This window comes from Rattus norvegicus, chromosome 5 (assembly GCF_036323735.1).
Source record: "Rattus norvegicus strain BN/NHsdMcwi chromosome 5, GRCr8, whole genome shotgun sequence".
Taxonomy (NCBI): domain Eukaryota; kingdom Metazoa; phylum Chordata; class Mammalia; order Rodentia; family Muridae; genus Rattus; species Rattus norvegicus.
Window position 1 is genome coordinate 106,560,843 of NC_086023.1, and position 22,053 is coordinate 106,582,895.

The following is a 22,053-nucleotide window of genomic DNA, read 5'->3' on the forward strand; positions in this document are numbered from 1 at the left end:
CTCAGTGGGCAAGAATAATTACTGCACAAGTATGAGGACCTAGGTTCAGATCCAAGGTATCCATGTGAAGGGGCCTGTAACTCCAGCATGGGGTTTGGGGTGGAGACACTGGGTCTTGCTGCCTGCCAGGCTAAAAAATGGCAAGCTATAGGTTTAGTGGAGAGACACTCTCCAGGTCATATAAGGTAGGGAATGATAAAGGACAATACAAGGGACTTCCTATGACTACCACATTGACTTACACATATGTGCACACATGCATGTAATACACACATGCACACACAGATATCTATCTATCTATCTATCTATCTATCTATCTATCTATCTATCTATCTATCTATCTATCTCCCTCTTCCAGAGAGGGGGAGAGGGGGAGAAGGGGGGGAGGGAGAGGGAGAAGGGGAGAGGGAGAGGGAGTGGGAGTGGGAGAGGGAGAGCTGGAGACAGCTATGTTGAGCTGCTTGCCCAAGACAAAATAAAGACACTGAGGTAGTCAGAATCTTGACTCTTAGGTGAGAGGCTGCAAGATGCAGCCAGGCTTGCCTTTCTCCACAGAACTGTCTAATAACCGCTCTGCTGATTGGATTTCTGACCACAAAGGTAAGCTCGGAGAGTTAAGAAAATCATTGCCTGAGATATACCTCGCCTGTACGTCACTCAGTATTGTTACCATTTCGAAAGGCAGATGCAGCCAAGACTATAGACAGTCAAGGCAGATGGGTGGTGTGCAGTCTTACCTGGTGTGCCCACCACACCATCAGGTACGAGAAAACTGCGATCCAGGTGATGGAGCCGAAGAACGTGATAGGGAAGAACTTCTTGGAAGCCTGCGAGACAAGCAGAGTGGGGGGTGTTAGTGTTGCCCTCTGTGGCACCTTTTGGGTTGTGGTAGAGCCACAGTTTACCTCGTGGCAAGAATACCAATCAAGAATTACCTTCCCCTAATCAAACTGGGAGAGGAAAAGTTCATTCTAGGAAATTAAACCCGGTGGATGCCGAATGGTTGTAGAACTTGGAAAGACATCTTTCTCCCTCCTCTCCCCACTTCTCTCTCTGAGACAAGGTCTTCTACCCTAGGATAGCAAAGACAGCCCAGAATTCACTACGTAGTTTAGGTTGGCCTCAGACCCTAATTTCCTGACTCAGCCTTTAAAGTGCTGTGATATGTGCCACTGTGTTAGGCTCTGGAAGCCACTTGAGAGAATGTCAGTTCATGCCTGTAGCTAGATGCCCAATGCCTCTCCTCCTGCACTTTATAAGACCTGGATTCTCTGTCATTTCTTCTGGTAAACAACTTACACCCTTCCTCTATCTCTCCCCTCCCCCTTTTTAGTTTGCTCCCAAGTTCTCCAATATCAGGCCATCAGAATCTGCTGCTGGCAAACCATGTGTCACGATAATCTACACGCCAAACCCCTTATATGACTGATTATATGGGACAAAAATGGGAAGGACTAGGAAGGTTGAAAATATCTTAACTCTTCTTCGAGTCCCATGAGTTATCAGGAAAGCCACCGGCCACAGACGGGTGGTGATGGTGAGCCTCTAGGACACCACCCTCACACATCAGTGGGAGTGGACAGAGGAGATGCTCGGTTAGAGCAAACTCCAAGGGGGAGGGGCAGGCCAGGCACACTCTTGGGAATGCGCTTCCTCCTGTGTGCTACTCTGCTCCATATTACAAGTTTCATTCTTGTGACACTGGACTTTGTGTCATCTTGAGCTTGTACAGTGTGAGAACACTCAGAGTTCCCTCAGAACATCAGTCAAAAACCAGGCACTCAGAAGTATAGTCTTGGGGTTGGGGATTTAGCTCAGTGGTAGAGCACTTGCTTAGCAAGCACAAGGCCCTGGGTTTGGTCCCCAGCTCCGGAAAAAAAAAAGTATAGTCTTTCAGGACCAACAAGATAGCCTAGTGGGTGAAGGTGCCTGCTGACAAGACAGACAACCTGTGTTCTCCCCTTAGAAAGGAGAAAGGAGAGAACCAACTCCTGCCAGTTGTTTCTGATCGCATGGACGAAATAACGAACAAACACACAAATACATAATAAACACAATATTTCTTACTTAAGCCCACTCCTGGGGAGTGGTGGTTTGTGCTGAACTAGTTTCTTCTGGTTCCCTTGATGGAAAACATGGACCATGCTTAGTTGGACAACGGAAGGCTGTTTGGGAGCTTACCGCCTCTTCTTGCTAATGCTTTTGCTTTCAAAGCTTTCTACGCTGGGAAAAACCACACGTTGTGCTTTGATAATGTCATCCAGTTCGGGGCAGTGGCTCCTACATTTGATGTAAATTGAGGAAGCCTTAGTTGTCCAAAGAGCTGGTTCAGGGCAGCCCCAGAGAGTCCATTCCGCCATGGAATTTGAAGGTTCATTGGAAGGAAAAAATAAACTCGTGTGTGTCAATCTTCTAAGTCTGAGGCCCGGTGATAGGCTTTATGGTTCCAGACAAGGCTTGCATTCTCTTCGTTAATTTCCAGCTTTGAGTACGTCTGGTTTTTTATTATTCACATACCCCTTAGACTTTACAAGAATCTTTTCTCTCTTCCAATGGCTGCTGCTTTGCAGAGGACCATTCTCTGGGGTGACAGTAAGACCATTTTCTTTGACGGTTGTGTCAATGACTTCTATGGTATCATCTGCCCCTGAGATTCTCTCTTCTATCTCTTGTACTCTGTTGGTGATGCTTGTGTCTATGACTCCTCATCTCTTTCCCAGGTTTTCTATCTCCAGGGTTATCTCCCTTTGTGATTTCTTTATTGTTTCTATTTCCATTTTTAGATCCTGGATGGTTTTGTTCAATTCCTTCACTTGTTTGGTTGTGTTCTCCTGTATTTCTCCCCACTACCCTGCCTGATTTCTTTAAGGGAGTTATTAATGTCCTTCTTAAGGTCCTCTATCACTATCATGAGATGTGATTTTAAACCAAATCTTGCTTTACCACAGTGTTGGGTTACCCAGGACTTGCTGTGGTGGGGAGAACTGGGTTCTAATGATGCCGAGAGGCCTTGTTTTCTGTTGCTTAGGTTCTTGTCCTTGCCTCTTGCCATCTGGTTTTCTCTGGTGTTAGCTGGTTTTGCTGTCTCTGACTGGGCCTGTGAGCGTGTGGCCTTAGGAGTGAGAGCACTCCTGGGAGACCAGCTCTCTCGGGGCAGGATTCGGGTAGAGAGGGCTGTGGGACAGCCTTAGGTCTGGGCACAGAAGGAGACTAGAAGGATCCTGTCCCGGGCTGCTCTGTGGTTCTGAATGTAAGACCAAATGGACATGCTCAATTGGGAGAGGGCATCATGCCACATTGAGCAGGCCAAATATCACCCTGAAATGCTTCCCTGTGCTCCTCTTCTTTCTCAGAAGAAAAATATTTTGGATAAGGACTCAGGCCTTTCTCAGAGCCCTGAGCATTTCAGCAGGTGATGAGGAAACACTTTTTCCCCTGCCCCCCAAAGTGGAACCTAGACCTTCTATTCCCAAAGCGGATTTCTAAAAGGCTGGGAACTGGAAGTGTCCTGAGAAGACACTAAGCTTGCCCAGTCTTTTCCTTCTGGTTGCTGGTTGTTGTTTCAGGATGCAGGTCTCAGTCTTCCAGGGTCATGCTCTGTCATAGGCAGAGACAGGCAATGACTGCCATATAAGGCTACCTCTGACTCCAGTAGCAACTACATCAGGATTCTGCACGTGTCATGAGAAGCTCAGAGAGCTGTGAGCTACTTTATGCTGAGACGTCCATACCTCGTGCCCTGGAGCATCTTCACGGGGCTGTTCTATTTCCAGCTTTGTGTATTTACTGAATGTATACTTTTCTTTAGGTCTTGTTTAGTACATTTTAAAATGTCCCATTTGCACATCTGTTCATTGGGGTGATGTCATCAGTCAGGATCAAAATACTAAGATCCCCTTACAACGCCGAGCTGTGGCACATTCTGAGCCAAATGGACAAAGCCAGGGGTGAGACTAGGGATGTGAAGGAACCAAATGGAAACCAATTCATAAGTGGAAACCTGCCCGATTCAATATTTGATACTTAAGGTTCTTAATCAGGTTACCAATTAATAATCAATAGGCATAAAATGCGCCAAGTGTAGAATTAGAGGCTTATTAAAAAAGCAAATATTCTTAGGTGAATTTCAGGGTCTTCATCATTTACTAGGAGCAGGTAGATTGGGTACCCACTTTGTACACCGCTCTTCAACTAGAGAGGAAATTCAGCAACTACACAGCACGTCTGCCTAACACTTCCTGAAGAAAACAGGGCCAAAAACAGCTCAAAATACACACAGCCTCAGGCAGTACAAACATCATCATCATCACCACCACCACCACCACCATCATCATGATGCCAGGATCTATCCCCAACGTCAGAAAATTAAAAAAAGAAAAACCATCCAGGAAACAGGGGCCAGTGCTCCAGCTGTTTGGCCATCTGCCTCCCCAGCCTCCCATATTGTTCTTGCTTCAGAAGCTGCAACCCTTCATGCACCAGCAGTTTGGCTAATTGTTTCTCTGTCAAACTGCCTTGCCATGCCCAGTCTCACAGCCCAGGAAATCACTTCTCTCATTTTGGTCTGGACCGTTCTCCTCATTTGGACTCCATGGTTTCATTCTGAATACCACTGCCCTGGAGCATCTGCACAGGTATTAGGTTACCAGTCCCATTGGAAAAGAGAAAATAGCCCCCCCCCCAAAGAAAACCAAGGTCTCACACATTAGGTTATAGTCGGCAATGGTGGCTCATTTTGACATCTGTTAGGATAGGTTTCATACCAATTAGCGAATGAGCAAATTGTGTCCATGTGCTGTCCATTTTGTTTCCGATGTAATGGTTAGGTACCTAATTGACAGCTAATGTTCCCATTAGACGCTTTTAGTAGAGCAGTGTGATATTGGTTTGAAAAATGTCACTGGACAATAGTTGGCTGAGCAAACTGGCCATGTCCTTGCTGTCCTAAATTTAATTGTCACCGAGTATCTACTTTGTGCAATTTCCTGAAGAATAGACTTTGGGTGGAAGAAGGGATGGGGGTGTTGCTATGTAGCCCAGGGTATTTTCAAATTTATAATTGTCTCGCTTTGGTATTCTGAGTAGTGGTGGTCACAGGAACTTATCAATAAGCCTGGAGTGAAGCATACATTTTTTTTTACATTCATGTATTTATTTATCTATTCATTCATTCATTCATTCATTCATTCATTCATTCATTCAGTGTGTGTGTGTGTGTGTGTGTGTGTGTGTGTGTGTGTGTGTGTGTGTGTGTGTGTGAAGGTATGGAACAACTTGTGGGAGTCTGTTATCTCTTCCTACCATGTGAGTCCTGGAAATCAAGTTTAGGCCAAAAGGCATGGTAGTGATTCCCTTCACCTGCCGAGCCATCTTGCTGGTTCTGGAGGTATACATTTAAGAAGTTTCCCCCAAAATCCTACTAAGATGAAGTTCATGACCACTGGGTTAAGATAATGGAGGTTGAAATCTCGGTTTCCAAGTGAGCAGTGATTTTTCACTTAGAAACAACTGTCTAGCTCTTTAAGTTTTGGTTTCTTAGTTTGTAAAATGGAGGGGAAAGGCGGTGCAAATCTAAATGTTCTGAAGATTCATGTGCACTGAAAGTCTAGCAAAGCACACGAGGACATAGCACACGAGAAGTGCCCAGATAATAACTACAGTTGTGTCTGTACACTATTGTCTTTATTGGAGTTTTTAAGAAACGAGGAGGCTGACCCCTGGGTAGGTAAAGTGACTGTGGACGCATTAGGTATGATGGAGTCTTGACTTTCCTCTTAGTAGCTGACTGTGATTGAACAAACCACAACCCTCCCTGGGTCTCAATCACTTGCTACATTCTTGCTACACCGTGTTTGGCTCCTGCTAGAAAACCAATAGAAACTTGGTGAATGAACAGACGACTGAGTCTGCAGATCTCTAGCTGGGTGCTCAGTCTCCTTCCCGGCTCCAGTGGATCATGCTTTCCTATCTTAAGAGCTGTGCCCCTCCTCTGTATGAACATCCATCTCAGGCCATGGAGAAAACAGCATTGGCTGTTTTATTGTTTATTGTTTTCAGTTTCCTTCACAGATGTGTTTCTCATCAAGGATTAAACTTTAGCCTTTTCCCTTTTCAAACAAAGGTGTTGGTATAAGGAAACTAACTGTGAGGCTACTACTTAGTGTCTCCGCTGAAAGTATGTACAGATAGGCATGGAATTTGCATAGAAATGATGTGGGACTAAAAACAAGTGGGAGTAATATTTATTCTGAAATTAGAGCTAATTATTGGTAAGCCTTGGGATGGTCATCTCCATGAGGAATTAAAAAAAAAAAAACTACTGAAGAAACAGAGATGGTGGGCCCTAAAAAGGAGAAAATGTTTGTTAATGTTCTCATTCTTTTCCTTTTCCCTTGATATTACCTCCTGTGGCCTTTGTGGACATAGATAAGGTCTATGGAAGGACTAAAACAAAGACCCCCCCTCCCCTGCTGCCAGTACACTACTCTGTGTGGTGGTTTGTATATGGTTGGCCCAGAGAGTGGCACCATTAGGAGGTGGGACCTTGTTGGAGTAGGTATGGCCTTGTTGGAGTAGGTATGGCCTCGTTGGAGTAGGTATGGCCTTGTTGGAGTAGGTATGGCCTTGTTGGAGTAGGTATGGCCTCGTTGGAGTAGGTATGGCCTTGTTGGAGTAGGTATGGCCTTGTTGTAGGGGTGGGCTTTGAGGCCCTTCTCCCAGCTGCCTGGAAGACTGTCTCCTGACTACTTTGGATATGGATATAGAACTCTTAGCTTTTCCAGTGCCATGTCTGCCTGCCTGCTGCCATGCTTCCCGCCATGATGATAATGGACTCAACCTCTGAAAGTGTAAACCAACCACAACCAAATGTCCTTTATAAGAGTTGCCTTGGCCATGGTGTCTCTTCACAGAAGTGGAAACTGAAACTAAGACACTGCCTTTTCGATCAATAGGTGACCATTTCTCTGAGGTTTGGGCTGGATTAACATTGGCTTCAATCAACAGAATGTGCTAGCAATGATGGAGTCGAATTCCAAATTACATCTCAGGAGGGGCTTTGGAGTTTTCATTCTTATAGCTCTTGGTCCTTTTTTTTTTTAATCCTGTGATTAAGTCCAACCTAGAATACTTAAAAATTAGAGATTTTGTTGAACAGAAGCTGTTTTTCCTGAGAGGTAACCTGCTCCCAGGAGAACTGTCTAGCTGAGCCTAGAGGAAATTCACTAGTTTTAAGCTGAGTTTGAGATGGTGTGTTACAGACCAAAAGAGAAAATTGGCATAAGAAACAATCTAATAAAAGTCCCCTGTAGTAAATATGACCAGGAAACATCTTAATGGCTCATATATCTGTGGGCGAGGTTTTTTTTTTATTTGGCCTCCTGTATATGCAGGGAGGTCTACATAGTTTGTTTCCCAACCAATATACTCTCAGAGTAAGCTGAGACTTGTGACTATCGCGGGCAAGCTGGGGGATAGAGCCCCCTTCAATCTCCAATATTGTATCGAGGCTGATCTCCTTATTTTTTGCTTTTTTCTGTTATAGAATGCCAAGGCTGGTAGGGAATCTAGAGATCTTAGGAACCTTTGTTAATAGTTGACGAAAATGGGGTCCAGAGAAACGTGTTTCCCAAGGTTGCTCCTATAAGGTAGGAGAGGAGGATCAAATTACTAGAGTCAGGGCAGTGCAGTGAGCATGACCTGGAGTGGGAGTCTGAGGCTCTAGTCTCCTTTTACTGTTGCTATGAAATACTGCTTTGACTTATATGTGTTTTTTACTTGTGGTCATTATTGCTATGATGAGACACTCTGACTAAAAGTAACTTGAGGAGCAAGGGTTTCTTTGGCTTATAATTCCACATTACTGTTGATTATTAAAGGAAGTCAGGACAAAAACTCGAACAGGGCAGGAGCATGAAGGCGGGAGCTCACACAAAGGCAATAGAGCCATACTGCTCACTGGCTTACTTGCCTGGGCTTGCTCAGCCTGCTTTTTCATAGAACTCAGGATCACTAGCCCAGGGATGGCAGCACCAAGATGGACTGGGCCCTTCTACATCGATCACTAATTAAGAAAAATGCCCTACAAGTTTTCCTATAGCTCCATTTATGAAAGCATTTCTCACCGAGGTTCCTTTCTCTCAGACAGCTTTAGCTTGTATCAAGTTGACATAAAACTGTCTGGCACAGTGAGCATACCTTGGTTTAGTTATTAAACTGTGAATTTTGTGTTATTATACTCTTTAAGGGCATATGTGGTCCTTAGTGCGGAATATTTGCTGAGGAAATCTGAACATAACCTTGTGTTCCCTTGGTAGTCTCATTTCTGCTTAGAATAGCATACAGAACCCAGAAAAGACAGACACTAGTCCATTTCATATTGTGGCTGGTGCTTGGGGAAGCAAGGAGGGTAATGGCTAATCTCCATTGTCTTGACAGGATTTGGAATCACATAGAAGAGATACCCCTGGGCTTGTCTTTGAGGGCACGTTCAAGGAGGAGTAACTGAGGAAAGGAAGCTCATCCTGAGTGTGGGTGACAACATCCTACGGGGACCCAACTGGGTCAACAGAAGGAAATCAGTGGGCACTAGTCTTCACCTCTCTCTGCTCCAGACTGTGAGTTCACATGACCTCATGCCAGTCAGTCATGCCTTCCCAGTCCCGATGGAATTTATACTTTAAAACCTCAAGCCAAAATCCAGGCTTCTCCCCTCAGGCTGCTTCGGTCAGGTGGCCTGTCACAGCAGTTAGATGAGTGACTAACAGAGAAAGCAAGCTCCATTGGCCCTTGAGGGCAGGCTGCATGGTGAAGAATGAGTTAGTGGGATCACCAGGAAGACAGACCCATGCAGCTCTGTTTGCTCATCAGTCAGACTTGATATGAGAATCACCTAGAAGACTTGTGAGGCACACCCCTGGGTAGGGTCTTTAGGGGTGTTTCTCAGGGAGGAATAATGGAAGGGGACAGACCTGCCATGGGGGTAAATGGAATAAAAAGGAGAGGAGAAGGCCACCAGAGCTCCAGCATTTCCTCTCTGCTGCCTCTTGCCCACTTGAAGTGAAGAACAACCCTACCATGCACTTTTGCTCCCAAGATGCTCTGCCCAAGGGCACAGAGCAAAGGAGCAATTGGCTCTCGTTAGCCAGATAAGCCGACTACTCTGGACCATATCACATTAAGCCCTCTGCAGAGAGTTAGAAAACTATACCTAGTCTTCTGGGTTTTCTTTGTGAGGTAAACAAAAACACTGGGTCAAACTGCGTAGAAACCAGGAATGGTGGACATTTTAGTAACTTTTGATCTTGTAACAAAAGAACTGACAAAAGCAACTTAGGGAATGTTTCTTTTGGCTCACAGTTGGAAGATGGTCACATTGTGTCCAGTCAGGAAGCAAGGAGAGAAGAGTGTCTGCCTTTTCCTTTTTATTCAGTCTGGAGAACCTAGACCATGGGAAGGCACCACCCACATTTAGGGTGGGTCCTCCTTCCTCAAGTAACCTAAAGCCTCTTACAAATATGCCCAAGGGCTTGTGTCTGTTTTTTTTTTTAAATATGATGTATGTTTTTTTTAAAGATTTTATTCATTTATTATATGTAAGTACACTGTAGCTGTCTTCACACACACCAGAGGAGGGCATCAGATCTCATTACAGATGGTTGTGAGCCACCATGTGGTTGCTGGGATTTGAACTCAGGACCTCTGGAAGAGCAGTTGGTGCTCTTAACCATTGAGCCATCTCTCCAGCCCAATGTCTGGTTAATTTAGATCCTGCCAGATTGACAGTCTATAAACCATTAGAGGGGATAATGACGACATCTCAGATCGATCAGCGCGGGGTGAGCCATGGGGAAGGGGGCCTTGAACACATTAGCTGCTTTACTATGGTTTTTCAAGAAGCCAGTCCTTCTGGAAAGAGCACACGCCCTGCAGTTGTAAAGTGAACTAAGAAACGTAAACATTGCTTTCAGGGAACCGCACCTACACACACTTTCCCAGGGAAGCTGTATTGTGAGGGGAACTTCTCTGAGTCCTCTCCTAGTGTCTACTGAGTATGTGGCTCTCTACCAGGCTGGGTTATTCACAGTCCAAGCTAATGGCATAGGATTTTTCTTCTCAACCCCCACCCCAGTCCAAATAAGGAAAGTAGAATCACCAGAAGGACGTTGAAGATTTCTGCTTAGTTGTCTTCATGTATTTTATTGAAATGTTTGAATTTTCTTTTCATTTTTTTTCAGACTTCAATCTTCTGGTGTCAAGAAATCTGAGGGGAGGCCATGTGGTCGCAGAGACCTGGGTATGCCTCTCAGTTCCCTCCTCTGGAAAGCGGCCAGGTATGATTTGGTTGACTTGTTTTATGCCCCTTTTTTTATACAAAGCGAAGGGACTCTGGCCAGGTTGAACATGGTGAGCACGGCTCTGGCAGGCCTTGCCCTTCTCTCCCATTCCTTCTGCATTATGAAAAACCAATAGAGTATATTCCTGAAGCTGGCCCACAAGGTCTATTCCTTAATCTGTCTAATTCCTCCTCCTGAGGCTGACTACCAAAGTCCAGCTGTCAAAATACTGAAGTCCAGCAATCAAAAGCCTCCTAATTAACAAGCCTAATTAAAACTAAACACTTCATCCTAACGGGGTTTCCTGTTGTAACTTTATAAACTGCCATTTTCCTATGGGCAAGTCTGTCTCCTCTCTAGCCAGAGGTAGTCCTTTGCCTGTTCCCCTCAGGATAAATATTTTTATAACTTCTCCCTTGTTCCCTTCCCTTTCTTCCTCTTTCTCTATTTCCTGTCCTTGTCTCTTTGTGCTTCTGGGCAAATAAATCTCTTTTGTCCTGGCTGAGAACTTGGTCTTGGGGGTCCTGAGCTGATATTTTTTCACCAATAATACATGTATATCCTATTATAGACGTTTCCAGAGACCTCACGATGTGGTTCATTGAGAATTGAATTGGTGCAGAATCTGATGCATGATAGGTACATGCTTCAGTCATGTGTGTGTTGGTGCCTGTGCCCTAATACTGTCATTACCATTTTCACCTCCAGGGCAAACGTTAACAGTTCAAGATCCGAGTTTCCCAACCCTGGGAGGGAATGTTCCTCTGGTTAGTCGGCACTTGGATTGCATTTCGCTGTGTCTGTCGGATGGTAAAGGCATTCACAGCCCTTGACATCTGACATTCTTAAATAATAATATTGGTTATAGTGATGGCAATAGAATTGTAGAAGGGATATCATGTATGTAGGCATGTGCAATTCTTTAAATTATTTTTTTAAATCAATATATAGCCAAAAGAAAATTCAATGAAATACTGAGTTGCTTTCCTGCTAGAACCTTGAGCTGTACCCCTTATGAGAAAATGGCTACGAGGTTTCAGGGTTTTTCTTTATTTTGAAATTTTCCTCATTAAGAGATTCATGTGGCATGTGACATTGGCATATATTCCTTGTCAACTATCTTTTATGATTTATTTCTTTGAAAATTGTGTATACATGCATGTATCTATATCTGGGTTTGTACACACTTGTCTGCAGGTTCCCTCAGAATCCAGGAGCTGGCATCTAGAGAACTGGAGTTACAAGTGGCTGTGAGCCACTATTGTGGTTTCTGAAAGCTGAACTCAGGTCCTCTGCAAGAGCAGCGTGCGCTCTTAATCACTGAGCCATTTTTCTTGCCTCTAGGCAAATGCTTTCACCCTTCTCTCCATTTGTAAAATGATAGGCTCTCTTTACATATCCCTGGCTGTCCCAGAACTCACTATGTAGATCAGGCTGGCCTTGAACTCACAGAGATCTGCCTGGGGTAGAGATGAACCATCCCCAGTGTACCCCACTTCAATTCCCACCCTACAGGATCCATGAGCAGAGTAAAATGGTGTTTTTCACACTTCTAGTTTCTGGGGGTGGTTCACGTTTTTTTAGTCACTGAACAATTGCTGTGATTGAAGTTGCAGGCATGTCTGAGAACACTGTGCCACCTCGCCTTTCTCTTTAAATACACCTGGAAAGGGACGGTGGTGGCTACCATACTTTTTACAAGGGAGCAGTTTCCACAGGGGTTCACTCACAGGTTTGCGGACGTCGGGTAAGGTGATCCAGAGAGGGAACACGATGGGAAGAACGATTAGGAAGGTGATCTGCTTGCGGGTGTTGGACGGCCAGGACAGGCTGAGGGGCTGGTCATCATCTTCCTCGGCGGTCTCTGTGGCCTGCTGTAGAACAAGAGGACAGATATAAACAGGCAGTGACCAGGGGAGTCACGGGGCCACAAACCCCAAGAGCAATCTAGGCTTGTCTTGAGTTCCACTGAGGCTTTTCTCAAGCCACCCCAGCTGCCTTCCCAGGCTTTCTTTTTGTAAGAGCTCCCCACCTATCACAGCCCGAGGCTCAGGAATGAGCAGTGCTTCGCCCCTCCAGAGCACTCTACAAGTTTCTTTTCATGCCTTGGGGGTATTTTATGGCCTCTCATGCTTATCAACTGATTTTTTAACACCAACCATAATTATTCCTCAATATTGTTTGATCCACTGTGTCTCTTATTCAGCTGTAAAAAACAATGGGCTTCTTTTTGCATATAATGTGCTTTGATATGATTCACTTCATCCTCTCAAAAACCTCCCTTCATGACCATTTTATGGTTAACAACATCTGTTGATCAATTGACCTGTGACCCCATCTCCTTTTCCCTAGGGCTGTGATTCAGACACCTTGGGAGGAAGAACACAGGTTTAAAAAGTTTAAAAAATTAAAATCCTTTCCTCCCCCTCCTCCTCTCTTTGCTTCCAACTGATTCTCACCAGGCACAGAAAACTCACTTCAGAAACAGCTGAGTGACGATCCTGAGAGGTCCTAGCTGCATCTCACCCACCCAAGAATAAGCTTAGCACGTCTGCACGGGTGTTCCTAACTTGCTTAATCGATGGGGTGAATTCTAAACCATTTCATTCGTCATTGAAGGCACAGTATACAAACACGTGCCTTAGGACTCAGAGAAACAGGGCTAACGTGTGCCACGGGACCGACTCTGCCTGCCATCTCAGAGGCAGGGCACAAACACTCAGTCTCTGATGTGGTAGTCCTGCTCCCCGTGTTTTGGTGTCTTCTATTGCACTCCGCAGCTCTCAGGCCCCAGGGGCAGAGGAGACAAAAGGTGGGTTTGCCCAGCAGGGTGACCATTGGTCTCAGAGATGGGACCACCGTGTCAGTACCACAGCACTGCTGACCACCCATCGCTGCCCACTCTGCTTGTTTAGAAACGAAACTGCAGCACCAGATCAGAAACGATCAATAAGTGCTCCTGTAGTGAGGTTTCCTTTAGGTAGCACAGAGAATGGCTTCAGGCTTTTGCACATGTAAGTACCAGGGCTGACTTCTTCAGTGTCTGTGTTCCTGAGGAGGGGCAGGTAGAAAAGGTTTGGGCCAGATGGCTTAAGGAACAAAGGATTTAGCTAGAGGTCATTGCTAGGTCTGTGCAGATCCACGGCAATACTACTGTTTATTTGCTGGTACACATTAGGGGTGGACAAATGGTCTTAAGAAAAAAAAATCAAGAGATTGGAAGCCATACTGGAAAAGACTGGAAACAACAGGTTCGTGGCAGTGGGTAAGTATCCACAGAGTACAAACAGGAAAGGGTTGTGGGGATTAGGTAAACAGGTTGACACTGTATTCTGGTCACCCAGACCTTCATCAAACACATACCGCACGCAACCCACTCCAACCCATTTGTTGATGTGATGCAGAAGCCACCTTATCCACCACAGTCTCTACTCTTTCCAGGGAGCTCTGTCCCTGATCTTAGCCACCCCATCGTCCTTGGAGGAGAGGTGACCCACAGACAACCAACCTCTATGGGCTTACATACCTACGGTGCCACCTCGGAACAAGAACGATTATCTCTGTGTCACGGGGCAGTGAAGACTAAGAAGGCTTGGGGCCTGTTAAGTTTTCTCCAATGAGGCCTTCTTCACAAAACCAAATGAACTATTTCCCCTTCCACAACCGGGTAGTGGGCACTTAGAAGTAGGCACGGAGAGCTGAGGTGCTATTCCAGCCTTCATGAGCACCTCATCTCATACCACGTACAGGGTTTAACCCAGCCGAGGATTGGCTTCCCTGAAGACGAATCAGCTCATCCGATGAACTCACCAAGCTCTTTCTTCCTGGGTGACCTCCCCTCCTGTCTCCGTCCCCACCTCCATCCACAAGTTAACAACTTCTCTCTAAACTCCAAGCTATACTTTTTTTTTTGGAGAAAAGAAAAGCCAAAACCCAAAAGCAACGCTTTATGACTCATATCATTTTAATGACACCAACAGATGGTGACATTTCATCAATAACCTTCTGCTTGTAACCTGCGGATTAGCTCTTTTCTCCATCTGCCAAAGTCACCAGGCAGGCAGCACCACAAGCAAACAGCAGAAAATAATTGTCTGTTTGGATGTTTAAGCTCTCAACGCACTAGTGTCCAGTGCAAGCAGTTAGCTGTGTTGCGTGGGGTCCGAGGGTGGCACTTAAGGAGGCTGTTGCTAGGGCAGGAGCAGAGGAGAAGAGTCTATGCCTACCGGAATCTCTCCTCTTCAGGGGGTGTGGGGTGGGGGGCAATTCCTACTGCAGGGACGTGAAGGAACCTAGAACCCTGGGATGGATGGGAGAGGGGCCTCAGGAGCAAGCTGTCAGAACACTTCAGAAGAAGTTCTTTTTGTCTTCTTGCCAGGGAAATCTCACTCCGGCTCAATGGGCAACAGCTTGCAAGCTGGTTAGAGACACAGCAGAAGAACACACTGTTCCAAGTTCAGGGCCTATTTTGTCTCTGCCTGAGCAGGAGACGCAATGCAAGAATTAGGCTGGGCTCCAATCAAGAGGCCACTGAGGACAGGGGAAGGAGTTTCAGCTTTTACTAGTGTTGTGGCTTGCTGGCTCTGACCTTGTGATGACCCACGCTTGCCTCTTAAATTGTCTGAAGCAAGCCCCCAGAAAACATGGCAAGGAGAGCAGGCTGTGCCAGAAAGAATCCGAGTGATTTTTGATGTAAAGGCGTAACATGGTTTGCTCTCTGCTGGGGTCCTGTGCAAGCCCAATGGTTACACAAAACTAGGCTCTTTAGGACCTTGGCATTTCTGCTATAAAAGGACCTTAGGGAAAAATACATTACTCAGGGCGGGCGTGGGAAGTTTATACCTATAATCCTACTACTCCCAAAAGCTGAGACAGGAGGATTCCAGTCTTCAAGGCCAGTCTGGGCTATATGATGAGTAGCAGGTTTGCTAGAATGTATAGAGAAATGCTTTACACACACACACACACACACACACACACACACACACACAGACACACACACACAGACACACACACATACACAGACACACACGCATGCACACACACATACACACAGACACACATGCATGCACACACACACACACACACACACACACACACACACACACACACACACACACGCATGCACACAACTTTAACTAGTTTCCCAAGTGATGGATGGTGCATTGGCCCTCAGACCTAGCAGGATGGGGAGAGCAGGCAACAGAGTTGGAACTTGCAAACTCCAGTTTTCAGATTTCTCAAGCGGCTTCTCCTTTTATGTATAAAGCCAATTATGAAAATCTAAGGCTCCTGCTTCTTGTATTTAAAAGGAGAGGCAAAACAGAAGATCTCAAGGCACGTACTGTTGGTTACTTGCAGGACCTGTGCCATCCATTTAGCATGTCTGCATGTCCGCTGTAGGGAGTCACCAGTCCAGAGGTTACCTCTGAAGCCTGAACACTGTTTCTTGGAAGCAACCCAGTATCTCGTTTTCGACATCAGGTTCTAGAGAGATGGTAACCCACTCTAGGGCAGCCTCTTCTTTGAACAAATTAAGTTGAAAGCAAAGCAAAACAACCCTAGAAGGACCTGTAACTAAGCTGCTTTTAGATATTTTAGTCTTGCAGGTTGCTGGCAAGGTCTCCCCCCAGCTCCCAGGAAGTGGCCTCAGGGTTGCCAGGGTTGGCCTCCAACTCAGCTTAGCTGGGATTTATTCGCTTCAAGTTGTAAGTGAAGATCTTACTCCCTTGTCCTGACTCACTTCAGACCTTAGAGGTGCTGCCTTTCCCCACTGGCAGCACCTCAGTGTGGTGCGACATTGGGTAGGAATATGATGGCAGCCCCTCCATGTCTGCAATGCTCAGGGGACGACGTGGGTTCCCCTGCAGACACTGGTGTGCCTCACTGTCAGTAGGTCTTTAAACCATGCCATCTTTTTTTTTTCTTTTTTGGGTCTCTGCTGAGGGGCTACCTCCCTGAGGAGCTGTCACTCAAGCTTGCTGTGGGTGCTCATAGATCATAAAAACCACCTACAGTTGCTGAGCTCCGGGGTCTTTAGGCACAGGAGCTTTAGGTGAGAGAGAAGCATCGCCACAGCTTCCGAGTTGGAAGCGTCCCCCATCCGAGACCATCTGTCTTGGTTGATGGATGAGGGCCCTGAGATGAAGTTGAAAGAAGGTCCCAATTCCAGGCCAGGCTTCAGTGACCTCTTTCTCCTCCATTCAACAGTGCCCACTTTCTCGATGCCACAGAGCAGGCATTTGTGACCTGTGGCATCAGGCCTCCTTGCTTTGCTCTGTAATAAATTCAACCTGATGTGGGTATGAACCTGGGGCTCATGGATTCAGCTAGGCTGGCTGGTTAACGGTTTCTAGCGATCTGCCTGTCTTCCCCCCAGTGCTGGAGTTACAGATGTTACCACTGCATCTGGAGTTTACTTGGATAGCATGGATCTGCATGTGTGGCGGGAACTTTAGGACTGAGCCATCTCTCCAGCCCCTGAACCTGGCTTAAAAAAATATAGTGTTTCTGGACTCTGCTGGTCCTACACACACACACACACACACACACACACACACACACACACACACAATTTAAAAGCTCAGCTGTAACAAACACTAAGCACTTGACAGACATTTCCCCATTTATTATCTTGAGCCTAAAACCAATTTTTGATTGTCTGGATGGCCCATACTTTTTTTTTTCCCTGAAAGAGTCATCTCCCCCAAACCTCCTCATATTCCCTCCCTTTCCTTCGTGCTTTTAGCATTCCCAATAGCACTCAAGGGATGGGAAGGGCAGTCCTGGGATCATGGGCGGGAGAAGCTGTCTCTTAGCTCCGGGTTCTAAGATATACATTTAAAAATTATCACTTGTCATTATCATCTACAACATAAAGCCTGCATTTAAGGCTCTAGAAATATCTCAAAAGAGGGGGTGGAAAGACTGTAAGAGTCAGAGGGTCAGGAAATCTGCTGTGAGATTGTGTCTCCTAGAAGTGACAGGGGAGATTCATCCACAATACCACAGCAATGTGACTGTCAGTAGAAGACCTGAAGGACAGCACCAACAGACATGCTGTCATGGAAAGGGAATCTCACCGGGCCCCACACATAGACAAAGTACAGTCAGCTAAGGAAAGCCGAGAGCAGAAATAGTCTTCCCCAAGGATGAGCCCCCCTAATGGGTTATCCAATACCATCCCTGAAATCACATACACACAAGTGGACCCCAAAAGTTGTATTTATATATTTATGCGCATGCACACACACACACACATACACACACAGATGCACACACACACACACACACTTAACAATAACAGAGGAAAAGAGATCATGAACTTGTGGGGAGCATGCAAAATGTCAGAGAAAGGGGTTGGGGATTTGGCTCAGTGGCAGAGCGCTTGCCTAGGAAGCGCAAGGCCCTGGGTTCGGTCCCCAGCTCCGAAAAAAAGAACCAAAAAAAAAAAAATGTCAGAGAAAGGAAAAGGGAAGGGAGAAATTGTGTAATTTAATTTTAAAAATTTGAAAAAACCAAAAATGCAGGAGCTATAGACACCAGTGAATACAAGGCTCTCAAACACAGACAAGAAGACAGGCTTTCTCCCTGGTTTCGGGGAAGGTGGCAGCTAAGCCCAACAATGAGATTTTATGTGGGTTTCAGTGTTTGATGCCACCCCAGACTCCCATAACTGTGGACAATTCATTTTGGCCACCTTTAAAGTAGATATCTATGGGGCATTGTAGCAAATGAATGAGACTCTTTACGATAATAAACCTTCCTAGGACTAATGTCAGCAAGGGCTGAGATGTGAGCTGGGTCAGTTTTGGACTCTGTTATTCAGTGTTTGAAGGTCATGATGCACCCCCCTCGCCCTCCTGGGAAGACAGTGCACAAGGAAACAGCTCTGTCTTTATTCTGGGATCACCTTTCTCTTTCTTTATGCCCGAAGCATTAAAAAAGAAGCTCTTTGGTAATACGCATCATCTCTCAAAGTAGGTCTCCATTGGGACTGGTGCAAGGTGTGTGGGCCTGGGCAGTGAGCCTGTAAGATGCTCCCAGAGGACATCCTGATGGTGCCTTGTCTAACGACAAGACAGCTGTAGCAGGGCTCCACAGACACATAGCCACTCCTCATGTGCTTCCTATGAAATAGGAAGTCAGACAGAAAGCTGTTTAAAATAGGACTTTTGTTCTAGAAGTTTCCTTTGCAGCACTGGCCTGAAATAATTCATGCAAAGTACTCAGAACAGTGCTTGGCGCGGAACAAACACCCAAAATGTGGCTATTAACACTCTTAAAAATAAACAGCCAGGAAAATAATTTTTCCTAGGAGAGGGATTTGGTTATGTGAATTATAATGTCATCCAACAATAGAGTCCTACAATAATTCACTTATTTGATATGGAGGTAGAAACTACCTGGTTTTCCCTCCATCTGCTCACTCACCCAGCATTTATTGAGCATTTGTTGACTGCAGTGATACCCACAATCTAACTCTCTTCTCTTAGTTCTAATGGATAAGTAGAAGACTCTGTAAACGAAAAGGAAGGGGAAATTCCACAGCCCTGAGGAGAACCACTATGCTATTCAGGAGGTTGCTTCGAGATGACTTTCTACTAGAAACTGAGCTTCTAAGCAGATGGTGAGACTCATAATATTGTGACACCTTGACTCGGAGCTCTGTGCAGACTTAAAAACAATACCAGCGCCGGAAATTCTTAAGGCAGAATTACCCCAAATGCACAGTGACTCTTTTTAAACAGTGGATGGTTCTACGGTCAACCACTGTAGAGAGTGTAGTAGAAAGTGTCTGGAGGCTCCCACAGGTGCCTGTTGTGTAAGCAACGGCCAAACTGTGTTTGGCACAGAGGAAATGGTGCAAACTGGCTGTCTCTATTCTCTTACGAAATGTACTGGCCAATTTGTGGAGGCTAACATACTGACAGACATCCTTGTCACCCAACTACAGAAACAGAATGTGGATTGTGGACATGACTGACCCAGTGTCCTGGCCAATTTTATGTCAACTTGACGCGGGTTATAGTTATCTGAAAGGAGGGAACCTGAACTGAGGAAATGCCTCCGTGAGATCTCGCTGTGAAAACCACCAACTGAAGATTATACGTGGAGGAATCTATGGCTCCAGCTGCATATGTAGCAGAGGATGGCATTGTGTGACATCAACGGGAGGGGAAGCTCTTGGTCCTGAGGAGGTTTGGTGCTCCAGCGTAGGAGGATGCTAGAGCGAGCGGTGAGGCAGGAGTGGGCGAGCAGAAGGAAGAGCACCCTCTTACAGACAAAAGGGGAGGGGAGGATGGGATGGGGGTTACAGAGGAGCAACTGGGAAGGGAGGTATCATACATTTGTACACATTTAAAATGTGTACAAATAAAATGATTAAAAAAAGATCTGGCTGAAGGCATTTTCTTAATTAGTAATCGATGGGGGAGGGCCCAGGTTATTGCGGGTGGTGCCCTCCATGGGCTGGTGTTCCTGGATTCTATAAGAAAGCAGGCTGAGTAAGCCAGTGAGCAGCCCTCCTCCATGCTATGCATCAGCTCCTGCCTCCAGGTTCCTGACCTGAGGGGAATTCTGCCCTCACTGATTCTGATGTGAAACTATTCCATGGGACTGAGAGTGAAATAATCCCCAAGTTGGCCACGGTGTTTCATCACAGCAAGAGTAACCTAAAACTAATAGTAACCCTAAACTAAGACAGCCACATGACTACTGGCTTATGGATCTCTTCAGTGTCACAGACTCAAAATCTGAAAGTCACCATGGAATCTGAAGTTTTAGGATTTCAAAATTAGTTTGTGGACTTGTCAATTTGAATTTTGAATTGTGTTCAAAGCAGTCTCAGAGTCCTGGGATGGTCTCTGAAAGGCTCTGCCCCCTAAGCTACACATTTCCATTCGCTTTTCCTCTGTTAAAACAGAAAAGTCTTGAAGAAGAATTTTTTTTTTAAGAGCAGGTGATGGAAAGCTAGAAAGCCATATAGGGACACTCCAGTCCGGCTGGAGAGATGGCCCAGCGGTTAAGAGCACTGTCTGCTCTTCCAGAGGTCCTGAGTTCAAATCCCACCAACTGCATGGTGGCTCACAACCATCTGTAATGGGATCTGATGCCCTCTTCTGCTATGTCTGACGACAGAGACAGTGCACTGAAATAAATAAATATTTAAAAAGAACTTTAAAACTTCAGTCATTGGAAGGGAAGTATCCTGGTTGTAAACTACTTGGAGCATGTTAAGACCGCCCCTCCCCAGGGAACTGTGTTTGGAGATTGAGAACTTGGAGGAAGTAATCAAGGTTTAATGAGGTTGTGAGGCTGGGGCCCTGATCTGAAATGATTAGTTACCTTATAAAAAGGCATCCTGGAGTGCTTGTTCCCTGGAGTGTCCCCTACCCCTAGCTCTCCCTTTTCTGCATTTCCCAGTCCCTGTATGCCCTGAGGAAAGATCATGTAAGCTAGAAAGAGAAGCCAGAAAGAGAGCCTTGACTAGAGAGGTCCTTAAATCCTCAGAACTGTGAGAAAATGAGTCTGTGCTGTGTAAGTCTCCCCCCATCCACGGTGTTTTTGAGGTTTGTCTAGTAGTCTACTATGCTAACTGTATGGGTATTGGTTCTTCTCCAGCAGTCCATGGCTGAGGAGATGCTCTGGCTTGGAAAGAAAGTGCATTTACTTAATGTAACCTGCTTATCACCCGTCCTTTAAAAACGCACTTCTGAGTCTTAGAGTAACCTACCTCTGTGTTCAGAGAGTCTCGCTGATCTCTCATATTTTCGACCAACATCCCTTATTCTCTTTAATATGTCCTTAGTCTCTAAGTCCCTGCCCATCGTCTCTTATACACAAAGTAAGTTTAAAAGACCCTGAGTCTAACACCCTCCCTTTGTAGAAAGGATGCACCATCTGAGACATTGCCTTGCCTTCTGTGTGAACCTCCTGAACTGACAGTAGTAATCTTTAACTAGAAAACAGATTTTCTTAAAACACACACACACACACACACACACACACACACACACACACACACACACACACACACTTACACACTTGCTGCAGGTGGTAGGAAAGAAGGAATTCATTTCCCCTTATAATGACATCATTAATCTGCTTTGCTTACAGAAAAAAAAAATCGGGCATCATTTTGAGCAGTGGCAAGCCCAAATTTCATCTTGTACCAGACACTGAATTAAAACCAAGGTTTTAAATGTATTGCTGTGAGTGATGGAGTTGTCTGAGCGAACCTCAGCTTTCCAGGAAGGCAAGGAGCCATTTCTAATCAGTAGAACAGCATGGAAATGTCCCTATTGAAATGCAATGCCTTCCCTGCACTGTGTGCTTTGTCCAAGGGATTCTAAAGCACGAGCTACAGACAAGATGGATTTTCTTCTGCATTGCTGCACACTGGTTTTAATGTGTTTTCAGGCATTCGTAAATATTGCTGACACGTAAACAATTTGTCCACACAGAAGCTAACTGGAGAATTATAAAAGCAACCATAAACTCCTTTTTAGCCTCTTATTATCAATTGGATTAGAATTAGTCGTTGGAAACGGGTCATTAATGCCGGTATTTTCCCCAGTGTGTTAATGAAGCTTTACCCCCTTTTGATAATAGTCAATTGCTGGTGTATCACGTGAAAGATGAACAGATATTTTCAAAACTCCTCAGAAAGTGCCAATATTAACAACAAGCCTCCCAGTGAATAAGGTATAATTCTTTG

At 45.4% G+C, this 22,053-nt stretch overlaps 1 protein-coding gene and 1 long non-coding RNA gene across 12 annotated transcripts in view; one reads left to right on the forward strand and one right to left on the reverse strand.

Annotated features, from left to right (window-relative positions):
• Slc24a2 (solute carrier family 24 member 2) overlaps positions 1-22,053 on the reverse strand; it is a 243,944-nt gene that overhangs the window by 16,976 nt on the left and 204,915 nt on the right. For 9 of the 11 annotated variants that reach the window (NM_031743.3, XM_063288508.1, XM_063288507.1 and 6 more), the window contains 2 exon segments: positions 738-827; positions 12,065-12,208. In NM_031743.3, coding sequence (NP_113931.1) covers positions 738-827; positions 12,065-12,208 — 234 coding nt within the window. 11 annotated transcript variants of the gene reach the window in all.
• LOC134486949 (uncharacterized) lies at positions 437-21,323 on the forward strand. Its single transcript, XR_010066543.1, has 3 exons — positions 437-8,615; positions 10,236-18,963; positions 19,291-21,323. It is a non-coding gene; the product is annotated as an uncharacterized LOC134486949 (long non-coding RNA).